The sequence below is a fragment of the Danio rerio genome, chromosome 16 (assembly GCF_052040795.2).
Source record: "Danio rerio strain M-AB ecotype USA chromosome 16, GRCz13ab, whole genome shotgun sequence".
In the NCBI taxonomy this organism is placed as follows: Eukaryota; Metazoa; Chordata; class Actinopteri; order Cypriniformes; family Danionidae; genus Danio; species Danio rerio.
Window position 1 is genome coordinate 12,532,927 of NC_141036.1, and position 24,830 is coordinate 12,557,756.

Below are 24,830 nucleotides of genomic sequence, written 5' to 3' on the forward strand. Positions count from 1 at the left end.
CATTGAAAAGCAATGTCCAGGTGGAAAAGCTAGCCCAAACTATTCATAAACGCTTGTTGTATTACTTATACAACATTTTTTAATAATACAACATCTGTATTATTAGTGATCCAGCATTTAACTACAAAAATCATTTAAAATTGAACCAATAAAACCATACATGAGAACTGTCGTGCAAAGTCAACAAATGCTTTCTGTGGTTAAATGACAATCAACAAATCTGATTTAATTCTTTATTTTTTCCCAATATAAGAAAGTAGGTACAGTATGTACAGTTCAGTATCTACAAAGGGCAGTATTTTCTGTGTAAATGAGCTCAGAAACATTAGGGCTTTGAGAGGCGGAGCTGTAAAAAGAAAAACAGTTGCAAGCACAGTCCTGTTGGAGATACTTACTGCCAAGCACTGAGCACACAGAAATCAATCGCAATATTGCAATACAACACAATACAGAGGAAAGAGCAGGGAGACAGAAGAACAACATGCAGGAAGAACAGAAGACAGAGAGATAGAGAGAAAAGAAAAAAACATGAGGAAAAGCAGTCAATGGCTAAAAAAAATAAATAAATAAATGTCAGAGAGAACACTTACAGAGGCTAATCTAAATGCAACAAATAATGAGCAAAAAAATAAATAAGAGCAGAGAAAAGAAGGATATGCAAGAGGACAGGCAACATTTGAGGAGAGGGGTGAAATCTGTTAGTAATACTGCTGTGAAGATATTATACACCAACGGTAAAAGCTAAAAAAATACAGTTCATGAAAAATAAACAAAAACCAGTGGTATTACTTGAGATGATTAACATTTGATGAGCATCACGGGCAGCCAAAACATTACCATTAGAAATTGCAGTCAAATTCAACACTTTCGCCAACTTATTTCAACATTTAGTTAACATGAAAAGTCAGTAAATATCTGTATGACCAGGTATGTCCACCAAACAACCAAAAGGAAACATTAGAAATCGGGTCATACAAAAAATAAAGCAGCATTAAAAAAAATTAATTAAAAAAAAAAAAATCAATAAACAAACAAACAAAAAAGCAGTCAAATACATCTAACAGTAAAGAAAAAAACCTGTTAAAACAAACAAAAAAAGTCTGAAAAAAAATAAAGGACATACCTGAACATACAGAAGCAATTCCACTACACACTAGATAAAGCCATTCCTAACACACAATTCACACATCTTCACTTTCGTCACGGTTTTGAGAATTGGCAGAAATAACATTGCACATTTGAAATCAAGCTCTCCTCAAAATAACAAAGGCATCAGACAAGAAGCACAAAGATGACCGGGCAGGCCGCTGTCTGGATGACTCATTTTTCCAGTGCCTCTGGATTAGTTTTGCCCTCATGTTTTCATCTCTTGCTTTGCTCCATGTGTATGACTGCAAGGAGGAAGACAGATAGAGAGAATCTGGTAATGAAGGAGTGCAGGAGCAGAGGAGAATGAGAGGTGGGAAGGGGTAAAGGTTGAGAAGAAGAGGAGAGCAACGTCAATGTGGCAAATAACAGCATCAGTGAATCATTTACAATGTACAATCATATACAAGCATGTGAACAGAATCAAGCTCTAATATAATCAAAATCAACATTAAAATAGGAAAACATGAACCCATAGATTTCCTACTTTCAAAATGAAGCGTTCATCAGATTATGAAACAAAACTCTATGGAAAAAAAGCATGTTAAAATAGCGATTAAACCAAATTGGAACTCTTACTGTTGGATAAGCTTGTAGGTGACGATTTATTTGCCTTTAATAATAAAAAACAAAATAAATGGTCGATTATTCTTAATAACAAATCAAGAAAGACTTGCAGTTACTTTATCAATTCATGAGTTTGAGTTTGACTTTCTAACATCACCCATCGAGTGTCTAAAGAGAGAATTTGTAATCACATGTGAAAATGCCACTTATTTGCAGTAATCCACTCATCTGTGCGCACATGCTCACCACCCAAAAAATAAAGTTTAAAAACTGCCAGTAAATGTACTGTATAGATCAAAACGACACTTACCATTGTACAAAAATGAAACTAAAGTAGTAAAATGGAAAACATAAATCTCACTTTACACGTTTTTTTTTACATGACTACATATGTACATGTTTCACATATGGGGATCCTCTTAGTGACCCTGAGCAAAGCTTGCAGAAGCAGACTTATTTCAGATCTATGCTGGATGAACAAATCATTAAATAAATGTCATTTTTTCAGATGCAAAAAATATTAAAAAGCTTGTTCCTTTTTAATGAAAGTGATAATTAGGTTGCAAGACTATTAGGAATCAAGGACTAGAAGAACTTTGTAACAATTTTTATGCCTCTGTCAACTAAACGGCCATGATGCCATATGAATCTCTGAGATGTAATACTGCATCGCAACATGTAAATTGAGCAAATCTAATCAGTTTTTTTTATAGATTGTTCGATAGCAAATCAACAAAAGAAAAAAAATCAAAAAGGGGTGCAACAAGGTTCTGTATTAGGCTCATTTGTAAAATGAGATGATACTCAAAACCTGCCAGCAGGGTTGAATAAAGCCTCACAAGCCAAGCTTGACCATGGTAACACCTCAACTCAAGCAGAACGAAGATCCACCACGATTTCAAAACATCAAGTCCTCCTTACCAGCCATTACCAGTAGATGTGGCCGAAGCTTAAGGTGCCATACAAACCCATGTGTTTCCAAACCCCAGCAGATCAAAGGTATCCATTGCAGAAATGAGATGATTGCCTGAGAGAACGGAGGAAGACACACTCCATCTTGCCATTAGGGGAAACAGATCTTGCTTTTCCTCCTGAATGAGGTTAAGTAGGGCGTAGGGACCTTGTATGGGTAATGCTTGAGGGGACTTCTCTCTTCAGTCGACGATGGTCAAACTTAATGATGAATTAACTGCACTAGGTGGACCTGGATGAGCATGGACATTGTTGGCCCAATTCAGCTCACAGCTGTGGTGGGAAGTGGAAAAACTGAGTCTCTGACTTGTGCTTCCTGTGTGTTGAGGAGTGATTAGTAGGATGTGACTTATGAAGGCCAGCTTCTTGAGTGATGACACGCCATGTGTAGGAGAGAAAGGGGCAGTAGACTGTGGGAAAGGGGTGTAAGTGGTGATAGTGTGGAATAGGGCCTAACTTGCATCTCTGAAGGTGATCTTGTTAGAACTCAGTCCAAATATTATTTGCTATCAGCATTAGGATGTTGAAGATGAGGGGAGACGGAAGATCTAACGAAGCCTCTCTACTGACTTACTGAAGACATCTTGGCAAAGAAAACGGAGCATACAAACCATCCTCTTCTTGCTTGAAGGATTGCACCAAAGCTCTATTTGCTTTAAAGTCCATTAAAGATCTTGCAGAAGGATTCTTTGCCTTTGCACTGCCGTGAGCTGGTAAAGCAGTTGGCTCAGACTATTTCCAGCATTAACCATGAAGCTTTCACGTCTTGAGCTTTGAGGCCGTTTGCTTAAGAGGAGAGAAACATGAGAACACACAACACTGTTAGCTTGAAAATGCTTTATGAGCTCCATCTATGATGTGTCCTGGTGACCTGACCCCAGCTAATCTTTGCCCCTTTTATCTTTTGGTGTGGGGGAAATTCTTCAAGTACTTGGTTGCCTGATGCTTGACTAAATGGGTTTTGTGAATTGGTTATTCTAAGTCTTCAAATGGCCACTAAGTCCCTGTGTGTGGATGTATCGACTGTCCATCTGTCAGAAGGTCCATCACTCTACAAGAGTTAAATAGATCTGAGATATCTTTATAAATATGATCAGCTCTAGAATCTGAGTGCTTGTTTACTGTGTAGATATCTGGTGGCTTTTCTACAATCTGTCTATATAAGCTCTATAAATGTACATTCGGTGGTCTCCCCAACCCTTCCCCACTACTATGAGGTTGTAAGACTAGCTGAACTGACTTTACAGTCTATTTTGCTTGGGTCAGAGGGGGTGAATGATATTCCTAGCCCTGTTAGAAAGGCTAAACATGTGTCTAAATCTGGGAAGGCCAAGCTGGACTGAACATACTCCACCGACACAGAGGGCCTGAACCTGCATAGAGAGGGGAAAGAAGAGGGGAAAAAAAAGGCAATGAAGTTAGATGTGAAATTAATAATGGTATAATTCCCAGTCATTCTTCACGCTGGCATCTCTACTCACGATTTAAGAATGGCCCTCAGAGCTATATTTCTTTCACGCTCCACAAACTTGTCGATAAGGTAAGCAGCCATGCGTGGAGCTTTCTGATATAGTCGGAAAAATCGGTGGAAGTTGCCCAGCGCCCAGGCCGTACGGAGCTCAAGAGCATGAGCTACACAAGGATCAGCACGGAGCTCAGTGGTAAGATACACAAGCTCAGTAGTCAGGTCTATTAAAAATAAAAAAACAAGATTATTAAAGGCTTCATACGAGAATACATAAGAACCGCAAAATAATAAAAATAAATATTAAACTGCTGATTAAGCAAAAGCAATTTATAGCTATACCTCCAGAGTTCTTAGTAAAGATGTAGTAGATAAGTCTGTAGGCAGTGAATTCTCCAACGTTGTCTGATGGACAGTCTTTATACAGCGCCTTCAGCTGTGTTTGACACTGGTTGAACTCCTCATGGTCGCCCTAAAAACAACAGAATAGTGAGGTTGGTTGTCTAATACCAACACAGTAATAGTAAAATACTGTGACTTAATTCAACAAAGACATTTCCCTTCATACCTTTTCCAGAGCAATGCGAGCATGCGTCTCATACACCTCCACTGTAAAGTCTGTACGTACACCTTGCACCTGATTAAGACATTTCAAAATAAGACACTAAAAAAGGCAAAACAGGTAAATGGTACTAAAAGTCATCACTTACAGTTAGATCCTGTCTTATGGATTTCATTTGTTCACATGCGTAGACGTAGTCCTGATTGCTTTTCCAATGAGCCTTTACTGCAATCAAGGATTTTCGCAACACCTAAAACACAATTTTTAAAGCAATTTTTGTATGAAACAGACAACCACGGACCACAAATAACACAAATCATTCACTCAAAAGACAAGCAACATTCTGAGAAACACTCACAGGTACAGGCCTGACGGTTGAAGGATCTGGGGCACAGGTGAGACGGAGGTAGTTTTTTGTGATGTCCTGGCAGGTGCCAACTATGGGGCAGTCATCCCAACTTAATCCCTCTTGGGTACCGTTGGGGAGGTCAAAAACATTGATGTTTAACACCAGGGGCTCAGTGCGTAGTTTAGTGTGGAAGCGTGCTGCACGGCTCTGTTTCTTTGCTTCACGATTTGGGTCGTGAAAGTCAAGGCCTGCATTACCGCCTTTACGTTTTTTACCAACGCCACTGGCTAGGTCTTCCATATTCCTGAAAGAAGTCATAGGAGAAAGTAATGAGACCTCTAACAAACTGCCAAAATTGATAAAATAATCGCCTAGTGCAGCGGTGTCAAACTCAGTTCCAGGAGGACCACAACCCTGCTTCAATACACTTATCTGGAGGTTTAAACCAAGCCTGAAGGACTTAATTAGTTTGATCCGGTCTGTTTATAGTTAAAGCTAACCTGTGCAGAGCTTTGGCCCTCCAAGAACTGAGTTTGACACCTTTGACTGGGTGCAAGGCATTTAAATCTAGTGTACTAGCACTGATATCTTACCTCCGCCCTCTGTTTGCTTTGCCTCTTCCTCTGCCTCTCTCCCCAGCAGCTCCTCTGCCTCTCTCTCTTTCTGCCCCGCGGCCTCTGCCACCCTTTTGCTGCCTGCGGGTCAATGAGAGTCGAAGATCACTCGACATGCTGCCGTCTGACTGTGAGCCAGAGTCACTGGAGGAGGAAAAATAACCACTCGTCAAATCCTGTCGATCTTCCAATTTCAATCAACTTTAAGTGACTTGATCTGCTTTATTAGATTAACCAAGCTTGCAAGCCAGCACATTACCTGCGGTGATGTCTACTCCTGTCCCTGTGTCGGCTGTGAGGGGAAGGCGATCGTGAAGAGGAGCGGGATGACCCAGAGGAGCTGGAAGAGGGACTTCTTTGAGAAAAGACATTTCTATAGTTACCCAGACTGGCTCCGCCCCTGCCACGTGTGGCTCCACCCCTTCCAATACTATTTTCCTGAGAAAGTTGAGGCATCACCTCCCAGCGAGATGGTTTTGGCTTTAGACTATTAAAGAGAACACTTGTTTAGTGGCAGTAGTTAAGTAGCTCGAAAGCTCAATTTGAATGAGCCACTCATAGAAAAGAAAGCTGAACTGAATTAATAGTTCCAAAAAAAATTTGATGCAACTCACTCTGGCAGTGGTTCTCTGTTCCAGTCAATAGTGTAAGCAGAGCCGTCCTGTAATCTGGACTGCAGAAGATCTTTCAGCATCTTTTCAGTACGATCTTTATCCTCTTCAGATTCACAGGCTGTAAAGCAGCGTTGTACATACTCTTTCATGGCCTGTGGCCAATCTTGAGGCCTATTTTAAAAAAACACAGTTTTGTCCCGTTCAGTCTAGGTATATGCAATCATTTACTTCCAAGACAAGCATATTTCAACCAGCCTCTTAATTTTAAACACTACCACAACATTTACCGTGTTTGGGCACCTCCCGTTGAAGCACTGGATGTTGCACTAGTAGAGCCAGATGATGGGTTGGTTGCAGTGGGGGGAGCCAATCCAGGGCCCTGCTCACCTGGCGGGAAGTTTTGGTTGGACATGACGTAAGGGCGTTTGGGTATATTAAATTTAACAGCGCCTGTTCCTGGTGCCTCTGTTGAAAAGAAAAGAAAGCATTAGGAGATACTTAAATTACACACTACATAATTCACATATTACGAGGACACATATGCGTACGTTTCATGCGCTGCCACAGCTGCTGGCCACCTTTGTTCATATTGCTATTGTTAGGTTTTTTAGCATCCACCCTGCCTGCGCCTCCGTACAGGCCTGGTGCTGGAGCCTGCTGCTGATGGGGCTGATATACTGGAGTCTGGTAACCCTGGTACCCTGGCCGGATCTGCCCTGGATTGTATCCCCGCATCATAGGGTTTGAATCTGTAGGGCTGTACGGCAGGACACCATTAGGGCTGTAGGGGGTTTGGGATGGTGGACGGGGGTACTGGGCATTGGGTTGGGGAGGTATGGGGGGTGGAGGAGGGGGTGGGGGCTGGTCACTGGACGTAGGACTTTGAGGGGGGGGTTGAGGGGTTGCAGGAGGAGGAGGTTGGGGGGGATAATTTGAGGACTGATCCTCCATTGTAGGCATGGAGGGGGCCTGAAATAGAGAGAAAAATAGAGCATTACTTTACGCTTACACACCTATGTGATATACATTTGGCCAACAGAAACCCACAAAAAAAGTCTATACCTGTCCAGTAGGGGTAGTGGGTGTCTGGTAGCCCCCGGGTACACCATACTGTCCTGGAGGATATGGACCACCATACTAGGAGGGATGATAAAAAATAAAAAAACTAATAAATATTTTTTGTAGTGATTTTTGTGTTAACAGCAAGTAAACCACTGCAAATGCAAAGGTACGGTTCACTTCAGCCCAGAGAGATGCCACAGAGAAATCACAGAATGAAGCTGTTTCTCTGCTTTATGGCTGTCATGATGCACTTAAGCTCAACCACTCTGACACATTTAGCCCCGTTTCAGGTAACGCCTTCTTCACACTGCATGCGCAACCAGAGCAAAAGCAGTGTGTGAACAGTGTGTAGGGAGACCAGGAAGCAGCAGGCAGGCATTTGCTTTTTACACCAGCAGTGTGCAACCTAAGCAGCAGCTATTGCACAGATCAATCTATCTATCAATCAATCTATCAATTAATCAATCAATCAATCTATCTATCCATCTAAAATAATCTGCAACAAGAGCCATGATACCTTCCTCCTATGCTGCTTCTTTAACCTGCAAGTCTTTTTTACTATATATATGTAGATCATAAAGAACTTTATGCTTCTCAAGCTCCATGAAGAGTGTCATTCATGTCTTTTTGGGTGCACTCAGAAGACAATTGCCTGTGAATTCATGTGATTTTGTTTTTATTGTCAGCATGATGTACAGTTGTAGTAATATTTATACAAATATAGTTATAATGTATAATTATACACAATCAAACTAGTTTGCAACTTAAGCAAAACTGACACTAAATTTTGTTTTAAATGTAGTTTTGTAGTTCAGACCCAAACAAATACTTGTTGCATTTTTAAAATCGTTTCAGTTCATTTGATTGACAATATAAAAACCAGTGGAAATTGTCCATGCATTTTTTGGGTAAAACTTCTACTTTTTCGGCTGTCAATTTTTTCTATTTGTTTTTGGTCATAACTAATGCATTATCACTTTAACTGAACGTAATCAGCGTGTTAAAAATAGACCAAGGACCAAAATAATTGCAGCAATGCTGCTTCAGTGTGTGGTATAAAAGCTCCAATCCAACACAAACGCTTAAAAAAAAAAAAAAAAAAAAAACTGCTTACTCTCTGCAGCTAACCTTTCGGTTAAGATTTAAAGGGAAATGGATAAGGACTTTTTATAGATACACGTTCAAAAATGTAGGAGTGCATTTATTTACCGGAGGCATGGGGTAGTAGTAGTTATAAGGATAAGGGTAACCAGCATACTGCTGTTGGTTCTGTTGATACCACTGCTGATAATACTGCTGCTGCTGCATTGCAGAGGAGTCTGTAACTGCCGCCTGATACTGTCCAGCCTAACAGAAAAATAAGAAAAATTAAAAATCAACCATTTTACCACGCAATAAAGCATGAGTTGAAAACTGATAAAAATGTCCACCTCTATTCTCATGAAACACTAACCTGTTGTGTGGTTTGATTAGTTGAAGGTTTGGTAGAGTTTTGACTTTTACTGATGGATGCTAGAGCCTGTCGGGCCTTTTCCCATTCTGGGTTCTCGTGGACTGGGCCTTCACCACTTGAATTGTTACCATACGGCCTGCAGATCAAAACATGGTAAGGTAAACGTAATATGGATTTTAGTTCACGGCATATCAGACCTTTTAAAAACATTTACATACATCTACACAAGCACACCGTGACCCACACAAAACAAGGTTCATATACAAACAAAAACTGACTGCAGACGGTGTAATATTCGTAACGTTATTTTGGCAAGTGAATTTTAAGAGTCATTGCATTTCCTATAACTTGTTCAGATTTGTTAAGCATACTGTGTCTGGCTTGTTTTGCTAAAAGTGTTTTGATTAAAAGCCATAACGATAAGAAACAGTGTAACTTAGCAATGTTAAATATGCTGGTCACCAATGAGGCCTTTACAACAAGACAGGCGTTAATTCCACTCGATTCCAGTTCTAGTATGGACTACCTTTAACAGAAAACAAAAAAAGATTAAAATAAAAACATCAACCTATATCCAACTTATTAAAAATGGCAGGCCGATACAACGAAAAAAAATCGTTAAATCTGCAAAGAGAAGCGGATAAGCTAGCGAACGCCAAAATCTCAATCGATTGTTACACCTATTTGTACCTCAAAATATGCAGTGAAACCTTTTGGTGAGACAGACGTTTAACAGACAAAATTCGTTAGAAACGTGAAGTTGTCATTAATGAGATATAAATACGCCTTACCAGTTTTGTGTCGGGGCTTGTTGAGCCGCATTCGCCGCCATTTTGCCAGAGCTAACAGTTAACCAGTTAGTTACTGTTAGCTCGTAGAAAAAAATCTACGCAAATATGAGAAAAGAAATCGTACTAACGCTTAATAGAAAATATTTACTATATAATCTGCTACAAAAATGTTTAACAATAGTGTATACCGACTGTCTTAAATTAAATACGTTCCTGTCGATATCAGAGTTAAACTGAAGCCCATATCAACTAGTTCTCCGAACTCAACGGATGAATGTCAACACCTCAAACAAAATGGCTGCCGGTGAGGACGCAGTCGCCGGAAATGTTCTTCCGCGTTCTCTCATTGGAGGACTTGATTTATTTATTTTTCATTTTTGGAGGACTGAATGTTCTGCATACGAGCAGAGCAAACCACACATACGCTTAATGGCAAACAGGCCAGAATATGTGTACAGTCATAAATGGATTAAGTATATTTTTTGTGCAAAAAAGGAAATGCAGAAATACAACATGTCGAAGAGAGTAATCTCTTATTCTGGATGTTTGTGTAATGTTTCAAAAATACTGTCAGTCAGAGAATAAGGAATATACTTATTGTGCCTGGTATGACCTGTATGATATAAGTATTTAAAATTATTTACTACACTTGGTTCTCCTCATGCTGTTACTTATTCTACCAGGGCATTTGTTCATACCAAGTTTGCATGTCTCTTAGTATCTGTAAAATACTAGTAATTTTAACAAAGCTTGGGGGACATTTTACATTTTGGGGTTCATTTATTTAAATTAAATAGCTTGATATTTTTTGTTCACTGTCCTAAATAATAAGAAAACAACATTATAAATATTTTTTAGAAGAACCTGCATGTACAGTTGTTTATACAACAAAATCACCTAAGGAGAGGGAGCATAATTATCGAATTACATAAATATTTTACACACATTTTTCTAATTTTAGTTATTGACAAGAGTCATTAAATGCAATTTTACTACAGCAAATGCATACAAACATTACTAAAAAATTATAATAGCAAAAGTGTTAAAGGAACTGTTTTAATTGCTTTTTTATTTAAAAATAAAAAAAATTAATTAAATTGAATTAAAAATTGAGGTAATGTCCATATATTACTTGAGTCCAGTTTACATTATTAAAGATATTGTTCCAGTAAAAAACAACATATGGTATAGAACATAGACATATTTTCTTTTAAGATTATAAAGATCTAATTTTGTCATTCATAGGCTTAAATCCAGAGAAACAGTTAACTGACTGAGGTCTGTTCAGGTTTAGGAGGACAAATAGAAAGTGCTGATGTACCAGCAGGCATTGCGCCCGTTAGTATCGTAAATTCCAGTAATGTAATAGGAATTTTGTTTCTTGGGATAAATTCTGTAAATAAAAATAATGTTCGTTCATTAGACAAAATTGTATTAAATTACAATTTTATTACAAGTTAGTTATTTAGTTAGTTAGTAAAAACGACTAGCTTTTTTTACTTCCCAAAACTGTTTATTGTCTCTGTCCTGGGTTGCTACCATCACATGCTGGTTGCCTGGATAAGGACACGTCAGACACGTATTTACAGCTACACTGTAGACCTCTGTTCATTGGCCTAATTTTCCTTTGTTATGATTGGTTCCACTGACTACAAAATGCTTGAGTGACACCACTCTCTGGCCAATTGAAGCACTGTCAACACGTTTAAATCCCGCCTTCTCTCTCCCCTAAATTGCTTGACGTTCTGTCAGTCTATTTTCCTCATTCCCATTGGTTAGTTCTCAGAAAGAGGCGGTGCATCATTTGTTGTTGTTTAGTCGGAGAAGTGGGCCAGTCGACATCTTCAACATAGAAGGCGACTTATAATAAAAAAGTTATTGAGTTTAAGTCATTACTTTAATTGCTTCGCTGATACGGGCATCTGATTTTCGTCCAAGAGGGGAAGACAGGCGTTAAATTTGGTTTTATCCTGAATTCACCAGTTTTCACCCAAGGTATGTTTTCTTTTACCGCAGCCATCCATAACCCCAGTTTGTGGGTAAAGTTAGTTTCAGGGTGCAAACTTTCGTGGATTTTGTGGTGGATCACAGATTTAAACACCAGACTCGCGGTTACCCGCATTCATTTCACTTTTGTTCCTTTAACAGCGATAGGGCGGAATAATGTTAGCAGGTCAGATCATATGAGCTCGCGGCCCTACGTCATTAGCTGTTGTTTATGACTGTAGTTATCTTACTATATCACGTAATTACTGTTGGCAGCAGATTATTATCTCTATTTATTATTATTATTAAAAGCTGAGTAAATGTAATTGTGCAGCAGAGAGGGCAGTACAGTGGAGGACATGTTTTCGCATTGCAGCACTCCCTGTTCCAGCTTGTCTCCTTCGCAATACCGTCAAGTATTACAAAAATAAAAAACCTGTTGACGTCTAATATGATATGATTTATGATGGCTTATAATGAGATGGATATGAGTGGTGAAATTGCATTTTATAATACCACTGTACTGAATAAAAGTGTTTATGTATGTACTATGCTATGGTATTCAGAGTACCTACATTTGGTATCGTAAATGACCAGAAAAGAAATGCACACACATTGATAGATGCTTTAATGCAGCTACAGTGCTCTTAAATGTGCTATTTAGGACACAAAAAAGATACCTTCTAGTCATCCAGTCATTTTGGACCACATGATCTTTATTAGATTCACTTTCTGGCATGTTCTTTGGACACTCTGCTATTCAGATGTCAAAGTATATGGGAATGAAAGCAAAATAGTCATGTTTGTTTTATTTTTGTTTCAATTAGAGGTGTGTGTGTGTGTTTATGCCAGTATTATGTAATGTGCCTCTGCAGGGCACAAGTATGGTTGGGTGAACATAAACAAAACAAACAAGCGTCACCGCCTCTGTATTTTATAGTGGAAGATTCCGAAGCTTGTGCACAATTTTCATTCCTTTAGTTGTTATTAAAACATTTTATTTTTAACAGAGATGATTTTTCAGCTATTGTATGGTGCCAGGTCTGTGAAAAAATGTCATGTGGGATTAAAGGAATATTTCACTCAAAAATTCTACATTTATTTGAGAAATATACAGGGTTCAACGCTAAGGATTTTTTCTACTGGCCCGATCGGACCAGTGGTTCAGATTTTTACTTGCCCTGCCAATATTTTCACTGGCCCCACCAAAAAAAAAAGCTAATAGCCATTTCTTAGCCACACATTTAAAAGAAATTTTTTTTTTGTAAAACTAGAATTTAAATATTCTAAACATGTTAATTAACATAATGAGCAAAATTATAAGTGTTATGCAAACAAAAGTAGCAGTATGGAAAATGTGCAGGTGTTTTATTGCAAAACAAAAGTGGGTGACCTGCCAAACTGATGGCAAACTGTACATAACATCACTTCCATTTTTATTTATTTAAATTTTTTTTTTTTTGTCATGGTGTACCCTCGCAATGTCTGCTTCCATGAAGTTAAAAACAAACATCTTCTTTTAGCATCATCATTTGATGTTGCTGTCTCTTCGCTGTACTGGTTGTTATGGAAAAAAATAACATGCTCACAACATCATGCCATCAGATAAGAGGAACCAAAAGCAATATGGTGTTTATGACATCACAGAGAAGGTAGCATTTGAAGGTTTAAAAACCCAAACAGTTTCTCGATTCTAAGACTGTATCAGGCCTGTAATGATCCTGTCTATTGTCCCAAGCATCTCACATGCTGGCCCCGGGCCACTGGGCAGTCCTTATTGTTGTGCCCTGATATATATAAAGAAATTTTACTAGTTTTATGTTGCTTTTTGAGCCTCATATTTACTCAGGACTCAAAGATACGTGTGGTATTTTTTTCTATATTTAAACATTGAAGAATTTTTTTAGGTGAAAATGTCCTAGGTCAGTGGTTCTCAAACTTTTTTCATCAAGTACCACCTTAGAAAAAAATTGTAGTATTGAAATACAGTAGCGTAGTAGGCCCAGTAAAGCAGCTACAACTCTGCACAGTTAAAAAAAACATGCCAGATCACCTCAGAAATATAGGCTATATGTCATATATGGTATAATATATACATAATTTTTGATAAATTTTTAAATATATGTAGCATGTACATGACATATTTCATTCCTCCGCGTACCACTAGTGGGAAGCCTGCGTACCACTAGTGGTACACGTACCACAGTTTGAGAACCACTGTCCTAGGTAATTCATAAAATGCAAGTCAATACCAACCAACACTTTTAGAGTATAATAAAAATTATACATATATTATACTAAGAACTTATACAGTCACATTATGGGTCTGATTGGCAAGAAGCTAAATGTTTTTACAGCATATTATCCACAGCCTTGGCAAATGGTTATGAGATATAGTGATGATCAATTAAACGGCACTACTTTAAATTAGCTTAAACTAAATGTTGCAAATGTAGAGTGAGATACCACATATTTAAAATCAGCTAACAACAGTAGCTGCAGATTATTACAGTTATTCAATATTGTGGTTTTTAGAAAATGCTAATAACATGACATTTGTGCACTGAGCAGTGAAAGTTTACATGTTCTTCAACCTCTGTTTCAAAAATAAATATTTGATAATTGGCAGCATGTGATCCTCTTTTTATATTATGAATATAATAGGAGTACAATCCTTGTTTTGCTTTTTATTTAGTAATATTCTGCATATTTAGAAAAAAAATGTACTGTTAAAAATACACGTTGTTTTTCATTTAAAGTTTATAATGTCAAAATTAAAGATATAAAAATTTGATGCATGGCTCTTATTTTTTAAAGTTAACTTTTATGCATAAATAACACCCTGATTTACAATTTTATGTAGTAAAAGTCAAATTTAAAAAGCGATTTGTTTTCATCCGATTAATTCAAGATGTACTCGCTGCAGTCTGTAAAATCAATGACATACTGCACCAGGTCCAATAGGTAGTGGACATTGTACCGACCACTAAGGTAACACCTATACTACTGTGATTTGGGTTTAGGGTAGGGGGAGGTTTAAACTATTGTTCAGTGTAGACTACTTGTCCTTGCTGCAGCCCGCAGCTTGATGGTCACAAATAATTGAAAATAAAATGCTCAACTTATTGATTATCAAAATAATCGTTAGTTGCAGCCCTAATGCAGACTCACATATGTGCTGAGTGAGTGAGGGCATGCATATATTTTGTATTATTTATCAAAACAGTACTTGTGCCTACCCTTGTGACTTTAAATAATTTTAAAAAGCTGTGACCGAACAGCAATGTTTTGAGATTGTGCCTGTGTGCATATTCCATTATGCGACAGGAAAATTGTCAAAAACATGCTCAAGACTTTTTACTACTCTATACGTTGAAGTTGTGAATTAAAGGTTACAATTTTTAAAATAAAAATGATTTAAAATAAAACTTTTTAAATAAAAGTTATTTATAAAATAATTTTGTATTTTGCACAGACAGGCTGATTTGCTTATGGGACAACAATATATCGTGAGGAGGCATTCATTGTATTCTCTCTGTAATTGTTTTTATTTATTTGTTTATTTTGTGTATTTTCTTAAAGTGATAGTAGCCATTGATTTACATTTTCTGCATAAGCGAGGACCACATTTTCAGCTAAAAATGGGATGAACTATTTCTTTATTTTTAACATGGTAGAAATGTTTATGAAGAACATCTGGATTAAGGGCAAAGGAGAGGAAGAGCCATGGTGGGCTGACAGGATACCCTGGAGTGTTTAATGAAAACTAGTTTATTTTTACTTCATGTGTACACTGACTAAATCAGAACATACATGTTTTATTAATGATTATGTGAAGAGTTCAGATGCAAAAACCTCTAAATGCCATCTGAAATTTTCCTCTAAAATTAGCATTTTTCTCCTGTGTCTTGATTCAGTAATTTCATTTTTACGACAAATAATAGGTTATTTTCATAGATTTTAACATGAAATAACTGAACATACACATAAGAGGCAGAGAATAATGCTTATTGTAGAAGAAAAGTCTAAATGGCGTTTAGAGGTTTTTGCATCTGAACTCTTTATATATATATCAGACAATTCATGTTTATTTGCGTTTGAATGAGTATAATCAATTATAATCAGTGACAATAAAAGAAACAATTATAAGTAACTCTAAGAAATATGCAGGTTGATTTCTGTGCATTTCAAGAGGAAGGCTGTATTGTTTGTGGTTAATGTTGATGTGTGTTTGGCCCTCAGATGTCTAGCCAGTATCAGCGAAGTGTTCCTTTGGAGGTCAGGAGAGCGGAGGGGGAACGAGTTCGTGCCAAACATCCGGATAAAATTCCGGTCAGTCTCTCAATAACAAACAAGAACGCTTTTCAATTAGATTTCTTAAGTGAATTATTAACTGGTGAAATGTCTTAACTACTTCAAACAGTGACTCTCAGCTTTATTTTCAGTATTTTGGTTATTATATATATTCATTTTGTTCATTTGTATTAACAAAAACTGTAAATACTGTTATTAGATTAACCAGAATTCATTTTTGTGACTTTCAAGTTTCAAGAATTGTTTTTTACATATTTTAAACAATGTTGCCAATTAAAAAAATAAGTTAATTAAACAGTATTGGTCACCATTTAATTACATTATATGGACAAAAATGTTTGCTTTTCTTGAAATGTTATATGTTATGCATAGGATTAATTTATTATTTTTTTATTTAAATCAATAATCTATATCTCTGAAAGGATTTTGTTCTAGGAGTTCATTGAATTGTATGGGTCTACCTAGATGATCCAATAATGGTGTCTAATGGTGGTTAAAGGTTAACTTGGTGTATCCAGTCTTTTTTAGTGCACAATCATTTTTTTATATGACCACAAGTTAAATTGCCAATTGATTGATCTCACAGTAGTATTTGTTAATTTTTCTTCTATGCTTGTCTGTTTAGATAATTGTGGAGAGAGCTGCAAGATCAAGAGCTCCAGAACTTGACAAAAAGAAATACCTTGTTCCTTCAGACCTCACAGGTAAAATAATCTCCATACATTTACATTTGAAATCCTCTCAACTCATGACTGTACACAATCAATGTGTAATTCGGTGATTCTCAATTCCAGTGCTCCCCCCCCCTCCACACACACACCCTGCTCATTTTAAAAACCTGCGTCCCAATTTGAATACTATCCGTCCTAAATATTTAAAAATAGAATTAGTATGTCCCAAATCTTAATCAGGTAAAAAGTTCCGGAATGGTTTACTATTTCCAGTAAAAATTTTAAGTGTAGAAGCGTCCATACTCTAACTGCTGATATTGCCCAGAGTTCATTGCGTGTTGGATGTGAATTCAATTAGAACTACAAACACAGGTGAAAATGTAAATAAACTACAAACATGATGGGCGCGCAAGACCAACTGTCAAGTAGAGAGGCTTCGGTAAAGATGTTTGTATCTAACCCACTGGAAAATACTTAAATCCCGCTTTCTGTGTTATATTTCCTCTGCAACAACAATACTGAACTTATATAAAGACATGTTTGGACATTAACGTCTGAATGCTTAATTATCTTAAGACCTGAGGAGATTTCTCTGGGGGGAATTGAGAACCACTGGTGTAATTTAACATCGGTGAATTTAAGCTCTTTCAATATTTTGGACACTCTCACTGACCCTAAACTTCCCCATTCCCATCTTCCTCCTGAGAAAGAAACGAAACTGTGGAGAAGTCGTTAAGTTTTGATCTGACTGTCTTTCTCTTTTTTTTTTCTTTCAGTCGGTCAGCTCTGTTTCCTAATCAGACAGCGAGTGTCTATGAGGCCAGAAGAAGCGCTCTTCTTTTTCGTCAAAAATTCCCTCCCTCCATCCAGTTCCCCCCTGTCTGCGGTGTATGAGGTAACTCAATCTTCCTCTTTGCTGCTGCTATGTAAGATAAACAACTTCTTTTAGCATAGGATGTTCAAAAACAATCACTGGTTTTAACCTAAAATAAATTTTTTTTTTTTTTTATTGAAAATTTAGTGACAAATATTATTATTATTATTTGATAATAAGCAGGATTATCTTTTTACACCTTAACTTTTTGATTTTGACTGTAATATCATGCAACTTTCGTAGAGCTGCACAATACAAATACACTTGAATTGTATTTTAATAGATTTTATTTGTTGTTCGTGTTGAATAATATGTGATTAATTAAAAAAGCTTTAGAAATATTTACACACTATCATTCAAAAGTATAGTCAGAAAGATTAATATGATGTTTTTGAAAGCTTCTTATACTCGGACTGCATTTATTTGAACAAAAATACTGTAATATTATGAAAAGGATTTCAATTTAAAACATATTTTACTGATGGTAAAACTGAATTTTTAGTACTGGAGTGACATTTGATTATTCAGAAATCATTTTGAAATGCTGGTTTGACGCTCAGTAAAATTCATTGTCAATGTTGCCATTTTATTGTTGTTTTTGCCAGATTTTTTTATGAATAGAAAGTTCAAGTTAGTAACACGTACTTTACTTTGTATGACAGTGGTCCCTTGTTATTCGCGGGAGATGCATTCTAAAAATAACCCGCATTAGGTAAAATCCACAAAGTAGTCAGCTTTATTTTTTACCATTATTATAGATGTTTTAAGGCTGTAAACCCCCTCACAACTCGCTTCATACACTTTTCTCAGACAGGCATTAAGATTTTTAGACTTTTCTCTCTTGTTTAAACACTCTCCGAGTTCAAACCTTCTAAATAAGTCGAGTATTATGAAATTAAACCAAAGATCAAAACTATTTGATCTTATTTATTTATTCCATAATGGTGCCCTACAGCTGCATAGCTTCTACCTTCCTTTAGCATGTCCAGAAGTTACATTTTTTGTGCCATGGGTAGCATCTTCCTCTGTCTTCGAGTGCGCAGAATGTTTCATCAACATTGCAGGGAGGAAACGTCAGAGTCACACTGCTAGCGATCGAAGATTTATGTAAATTTGGCAAGCTGAATGCATTCTGTACTATACAGGTGACATTGTTTGGAGGAGATTGAATGACAATGGTATACAGCCAGTCGAGACGCAGAACACAGCGTGCTAATCAGGACGCAGAACACAATGTGCTGTACTAAAAAGCATGTCAAAAAGTTAGCAAAACTGCGAGGCTGTGAAAGGTCAACAGCGTTATAGCGAGGAACCACTGTATTTTATAAATTTGATTAATCTGTCTTTGCTGAATATTGTTGAACTAACTTTTGAACAGTAAAAATACACACTTTTTTACATTTTAATATTATTTAAAAAAATAAATTATTACCACAAAAAATTATTCAGTTTCACTTCATTCATTATCTAATTAACTTTTTAAAACACTTTAATTGGCATTCACCCTTTGAACATGTCATCTGAGGGGGAAAGCCTCGCCCATTAGTGACTCCCTCATTAGCATAAACAACCCTGAATGAGAAGCAGCCATCTGCCATTAGAGTTTTGGATATGCCACTGTGCTGACACATAGGCATTTAAGCTCCACCCATCTTATTTGAATTTAAAGCGATAATCACCAAAATAGCACAATTCAGAATGGACCCTAAAAGGGGCAGATTTAAAGAGTTATAATAGATTATTTGTGGGTTATTTTGAGCTGAAACTTCACATGAACACTTTAGGGACATCAGAAACAATTGCATTTCATGATTTTGGTTAAAATTATTTAATAAAACATGCAAATGTTCAATGCTATTTCTAATAAGCTAAATTCGAGTTTAAGGTTTGTAATGCTTGTTTTCATTGTTTATTCACATTGGTTAATGTTGTTTACAAATGAAACCTGATTGTAATGTGTTGCCTGTAAACAAATACAGGTACTGACCTAAATGTACTATATCATCCATGTCTGTGTGTTTTTAGGAACACCATGAGGAAGACCTGTTCCTGTATATGACGTACAGTAATGAGAGCGTTTATGGAGCCTGAGAGTGAGGACAGACGTACAGTGGAAACAGAGAACGAGAGAGAAAGATGATGCATTATTTTACAACTATTTATCCCATGTTTAAAACATTGTACCTAAAGGAAGCATTGTTGATAACGGGGTCTAATGGGTGCTGTTTTTATTTATCAGTATTTGGAGGAAACTCGAATGTGTTACACTGAACAGATTCTTGTCAGTAAAGTATTTGGACAGAGAGACGATAAAGAGAGGGAAAAAACAAAAATAAATTTTGGAGAAACAAAAAAGTTGTAGTAAGCAAGTATATATTACATCTTTCTCTCCCAGGAGCGCATCATTTGTATTTAATGCAAATAGTGTTTTTTTTTTTTTTGTAAAGTATTATAAATAACTTTTGTGCACATAATAAAAAATCTTTCAAATGTTTTAGATGGCTTTGAGCATTTTTTTTTTTGTTGTGCCCAAATATCTTGTGTTTAAGTTTATGCATACCTTCTAAAGCAGTGGTTCCCAACCTGGGGTCCGCGCCCCCCTAAGGGGGGCGCCAGAGTTCACAAGGGGGGCGCGGGAGAGGATAAGTGTTGAGGTAGAAAAAGGCATAAAATGCTCCACTATTATACAGGGCTGTACAATAAATCCAAAATCCGATTTCGATTTCAAACGATTATAAAAAAGCATTAATCAAGATAAACAATTATATGCATCATATACCGCCCCCTTTCCAGTTATGTGTTGCGAAAGACCGCGTGCTTATGTGTGTGTGCACGCACACACAGTCAGAAGCATGCGGCCGTCAGCATTCGCTCTCATTCGCACCCTGAGACGAGACGAGCAGAGAAGCGCAGACATCTAGTCATCTTAACGTGAGCGCTTTAATAGTCAAATAGGTGTCAAAACGCGGTGTTTAGTGATTATTTATATTAACCCTCATTTGTGTAATAAACAAACGAGTTGAGGATCAAAAGACGTGAAAGAGAAACCATTAAAGAGACAGCGAGAAATATTCCTTCTGCCGCCTGTTTTTATTATCATTAATCAAACATAACGAGAAAATGTTTCTCTGCTCTTGACTGAAGGATTTCTGTAGCTAAAGTGTTTTTCTTACAGTGGAGATGCTTAAAGCACAGTTTGTTTTATATTTTTATTCTATTGTATTTATTTCTCTTTCCTTTGCAGGGTGGAAAATAACTGTATATATAGGCCTACACTTGAAGTTAGAATTATTAGCCCTCTTGAATATAAGCAAACCTTTTCCTGCCCAATTTCTGTTTAATGGAAACATTAACATTTTATGGAAACAGAAACATTTTTTTTTACTTATTTCTGAACATAATAGTTTTGATATCTCATTTCTAATTACTGATTTTTTTTTTATCTTTGCTATGATGACAGCACATAATATTTTACTAGATGTTTTTCAAAATATAAGCATTCAAATTTAAGTGCAATTCAAAGGCTTAATTAGAGTAATTAGGCAAGTCATTGTACAACAGTAGTTTCTTCTGCAGACAATCAAAAATATATATTGCTTAAGGGGGCTAATAATATTGATCTTAAAATAGGTTTCAAAATATTTAAACCTGCTTTTATTCTAGCTAAAATAAAACAAATAAGCCTAGAAGAAAAACAAATATTAGAGGAAATACTGTTAAATTCCTTGTTCTGTTAAACATAATTTGGGAAATATTTATAAAAAAAATAATGATTCTTTAGAGGCGAAGAAAAAGATTAGACAGTATGACAAAGCCTATTTAAATACACATAAACACACACATACAGTAATATATATATATATATATATATATATATATATATATATATATATACGGTACGTGTGTGCGTGCGTGTGTATTTATATGGTGGGGGGGCTCCAATGTTTGTATATGTTCATGGGGGGGGCCCCAGAGAAAAAGGTTGGGAACCACTGTTCTAAAGTACTTAAAGTACAGAGTGTCCAGTGTCCTGCATATTTTAAGTCCAACCTGAATTAAACACACCTGAACCAGCTAATCAAGCTCTTATTATGTGTACTAGAAACTTGAAGGAAGTTAAAGAAAGTTAAAGCTAAACTATGCCAGACACCCCTGACTTAAAGGGAGTTTTCACCTAAATATTTACCCGCCATCAAGGCGTTTCCAAACCTTTACGAATTTATTTTTTTCTGCTTAATAAAAAGAGGATATTCTAAAGAATGTTCGAGCACCCATTGTAGGAAATAAAATGCCACTAAAGCCAATGGCTATCAGGTTTTTAAACGCGCTACAAAATATATTTTTTTGTGTTTCACTGAAAACAACAAATAAGTGAAGGGCGAGTAAATGTGAAGCAGTACATATACATTTTCTTCTTGTTAAAAAAATAATAGGGTCTAATGTAACTCACAAATTGATGTTAATACTAATATTTAGAAGGCGAACAGATTCATAAAAACTAATTCAAAACATCATGGAAACACGATACTAAAATAATGCAATGAGCGTCTATTTGAACAAACATAAGATGCAGCTTTATTGCCTAAGAAAGTACATAATTAATTACAGGAACTATAAAGTAAATGAAACTGGGGTTTTAAATTAATGAATTAACATCTATCACAGTAAAAATGACTGGATAAACATTTTTCACAACTAAAAACTAAAAAAAAATTCAACAATTGAAAATTGAATATGCCTGTTAGAGCTGCGTGATATTGGAAAAAAACTGACATTGCAATATTTTAATTTTCTCTCTCTCTCTCTCTCTCTCTCTCTCTCTCTCTCTCTCTCTCTCTCTCTCTCTCTCTCTCTCTCTATATATATATATATATATATATATATATATATATATATATATATATATATACACACACACAATTTCACTATTTCATTCATTTATTCATTTTCCTTTGGCTTAGTCCTTTTATTCATCAGGGGTCGCCACAGTAGAATGAACCGCCAACTTTTCCAGCATATGTTTTACACAGCAGATGCCCTTCCAGCTGCAACCTACTCAGAAAAACCATACACTTATACATGCACACACATACACTACAGCCGGTTTAGTTTATTCAATTCACTATAGTGCATGAACTTTGGTTCATTTGGACTTGTGGGGGAAACCTGTACTAAACTACCAAATTACAAATGAATTGAAATAAATAGTATTCTGGTACAAAAACGGAATAAATTAAAGGTAAAATAACACCGCAAAGTCTTTATTGTATAAATAATTCAACAAATTTCTTTATTAAGGTACAAATAAAAGGTTAAATCGCGTGCCTGAACTCTGTTAGGTCTTGCAAATTATAAACGTTCACTGCATTATGGTTAAGCTGCAGTAACTCTGAATCTCATGTGTGCTTAACTGTGGCTTCTGGTCAACTATATCCCAACTCAACATTGCGTAAAAAAGAAAACTTCTGCATTTTACAGTATCTTACTGTTAATAGTTTATAGTTCCTTACATTTATATAGTGCTTTTCTGGACACTCACAGCTCATTACACATTTTTGGGGGGAATCTCCTCATCCACCATTAGTGTGCAGCATCCACCTGGATGACGTGACAGCAGCCATATTGCGCCACATACCAGCTGATTGATGGAGAGGAGACAGAGTGATGAAGCCAATTATGATATGGGGATGGTTAAGAGGTCATAATGGACAGAGGCCAGTGGGCAAATTTGGCCAGGATGCCGGGGTTAAACCCCTATTTTTTTTTTGAAGGACATTGTGGAATTTTAAAGACCAGAGAGAGTCAGATCCTCCTTTTAACATCTCATCCAAAAAACCACTTATTGACGGGGCTGGATTAATTAATGGGTACCATGTGAGGGGGCCCATGTGAGGGGGAAAAAATGCAGATTTTGGAGTGTCTATTTAAGCTAAGTGCAAATAGCGCACCTCGTTGGAAGAAGCTATTTGAGCGATTTTCCGCCCATCTCTGTTTGAAAGACAGACAACATACCTAAAGAGTGCAAATAATAGCAGCGTGAGTGGTGTCGCTCGTAAAGAGCATGTCGACATGTTTTGACGGATCGATCATCAACCGGTTTGTATCCAGCATCTGATGAGCTCCTTCTTCTTTTTTTTCCATATTACATATCAGATTGAAAATACATTCATTTTTAATAGGAAGGAAATATTTTTGTTTAAAAATGAAAAAAAATGAAAATGTGATATAAAGTCACAAGTGGCTCCTGTGTATTTAATAAGGTTTAGCTTATTTCATATGTGATTATTCAGCAGTTATTTAAAATTTTCTAGTTATTTTCTACCTGGTGTTAAATGCTAGCGACATCTTAATGTAACTAATTTGCATTTACAAAGAATATACCTTTTATATATATATATATATATATATATATATATATATATATATATATATATATATATATATATATATATATATATATATATATATATATATATATATATATATATTAGTACTGCTTCAGTGAACTTGAATAAGTATACTAAAACCATTAATGTTCACTAATTTCATTAGTATCTTTTTTTAACATAGTGCTTTAAATCCTTGAAAAATAAGTCAAATCTGTGTAGGCTATAAATATATGTACTATACATAGTTTACTTTTAAAATGTGGGCAATACATTATAGATTAATTTTATTAAAAATAAATAATATATTATTCTTACTTTTTAATTCAACTACAGGGGTGCGGACGGGTAGGTGGCCCAACAAGACAATGTGCCCAGGGGCCTTTGAATTCTGAATCCAGGCCTGCTCACTGAGCAGTATAGAGTCTCCATCACTATACTGGGGTGTTAGGACCCACATAGACCACAGGATAAGCATCACCTGCTGGCCTCACTAGCACTACTTCCGGCAGCAACCTAGCTTTCCCATGTGGTCTCCCATTGTACTTTATTGTGTTTCATTCAGCATATTTTTAGACATTTACATTTGTCAACTATTGAAGTGGATCAAAACCTCTCATCAAATTTGTCCTAAAACCAAAACAATACCCGTTCTTATAAGACAACTTCACTTAAAAAATGACTTTTGCTGCTTGTTCAAACTACACATTTAAAATGAGTTGACACAACACAATTCTTATGTTTTTTGGGGGGACAACCTAATTGTTTTATGTTCAATCTACTTAAATTTGTAAGTTCACGTAATCAATTTGTTTTGGGACAACAGTTTGGATTTGTGTGGAACCCACGCTTTTTTTAAGAATGTTTGATTAACTTTTTTGATCCACTTTAAATGTTGACTACAGTGCATGCGATTTGCAGTGATTAATGATTTGGTTTATTCTGACGGTATTGAAAAGAGAGAAGTGAATGAGGAAGAAGTGAGAAAACGAGAGATCATGTGT

The 24,830-nt window shown here is 36.3% G+C and overlaps 2 protein-coding genes across 2 annotated transcripts; one reads left to right on the forward strand and one right to left on the reverse strand.

Annotated features, from left to right (window-relative positions):
- Positions 1 to 219: 219 nt before the first annotated feature.
- Positions 220 to 9,855, reverse strand: leng8 (leukocyte receptor cluster (LRC) member 8). The gene is given in 15 exon segments (NM_001089519.1): positions 220 to 4,058; positions 4,167 to 4,374; positions 4,493 to 4,622; positions 4,719 to 4,787; positions 4,861 to 4,962; positions 5,071 to 5,365; positions 5,655 to 5,819; positions 5,935 to 6,162; positions 6,290 to 6,460; positions 6,577 to 6,754; positions 6,838 to 7,258; positions 7,352 to 7,426; positions 8,561 to 8,698; positions 8,805 to 8,940; positions 9,596 to 9,855. Coding segments are annotated over 15 exon segments (2,520 nt in total). The 5' UTR covers positions 9,637 to 9,855; the 3' UTR covers positions 220 to 3,895.
- A 1,554-nt stretch (positions 9,856 to 11,409) lies between these two features.
- On the forward strand, positions 11,410 to 19,931 carry zgc:92606. Its single transcript, NM_001002707.3, is given in 5 exon segments — positions 11,410 to 11,590; positions 15,824 to 15,913; positions 16,521 to 16,599; positions 17,343 to 17,461; positions 19,466 to 19,931. Coding segments are annotated over 4 exon segments (354 nt in total). The 5' UTR covers positions 11,410 to 11,590; the 3' UTR covers positions 19,532 to 19,931.
- Positions 19,932 to 24,830: the final 4,899 nt, after the last annotated feature.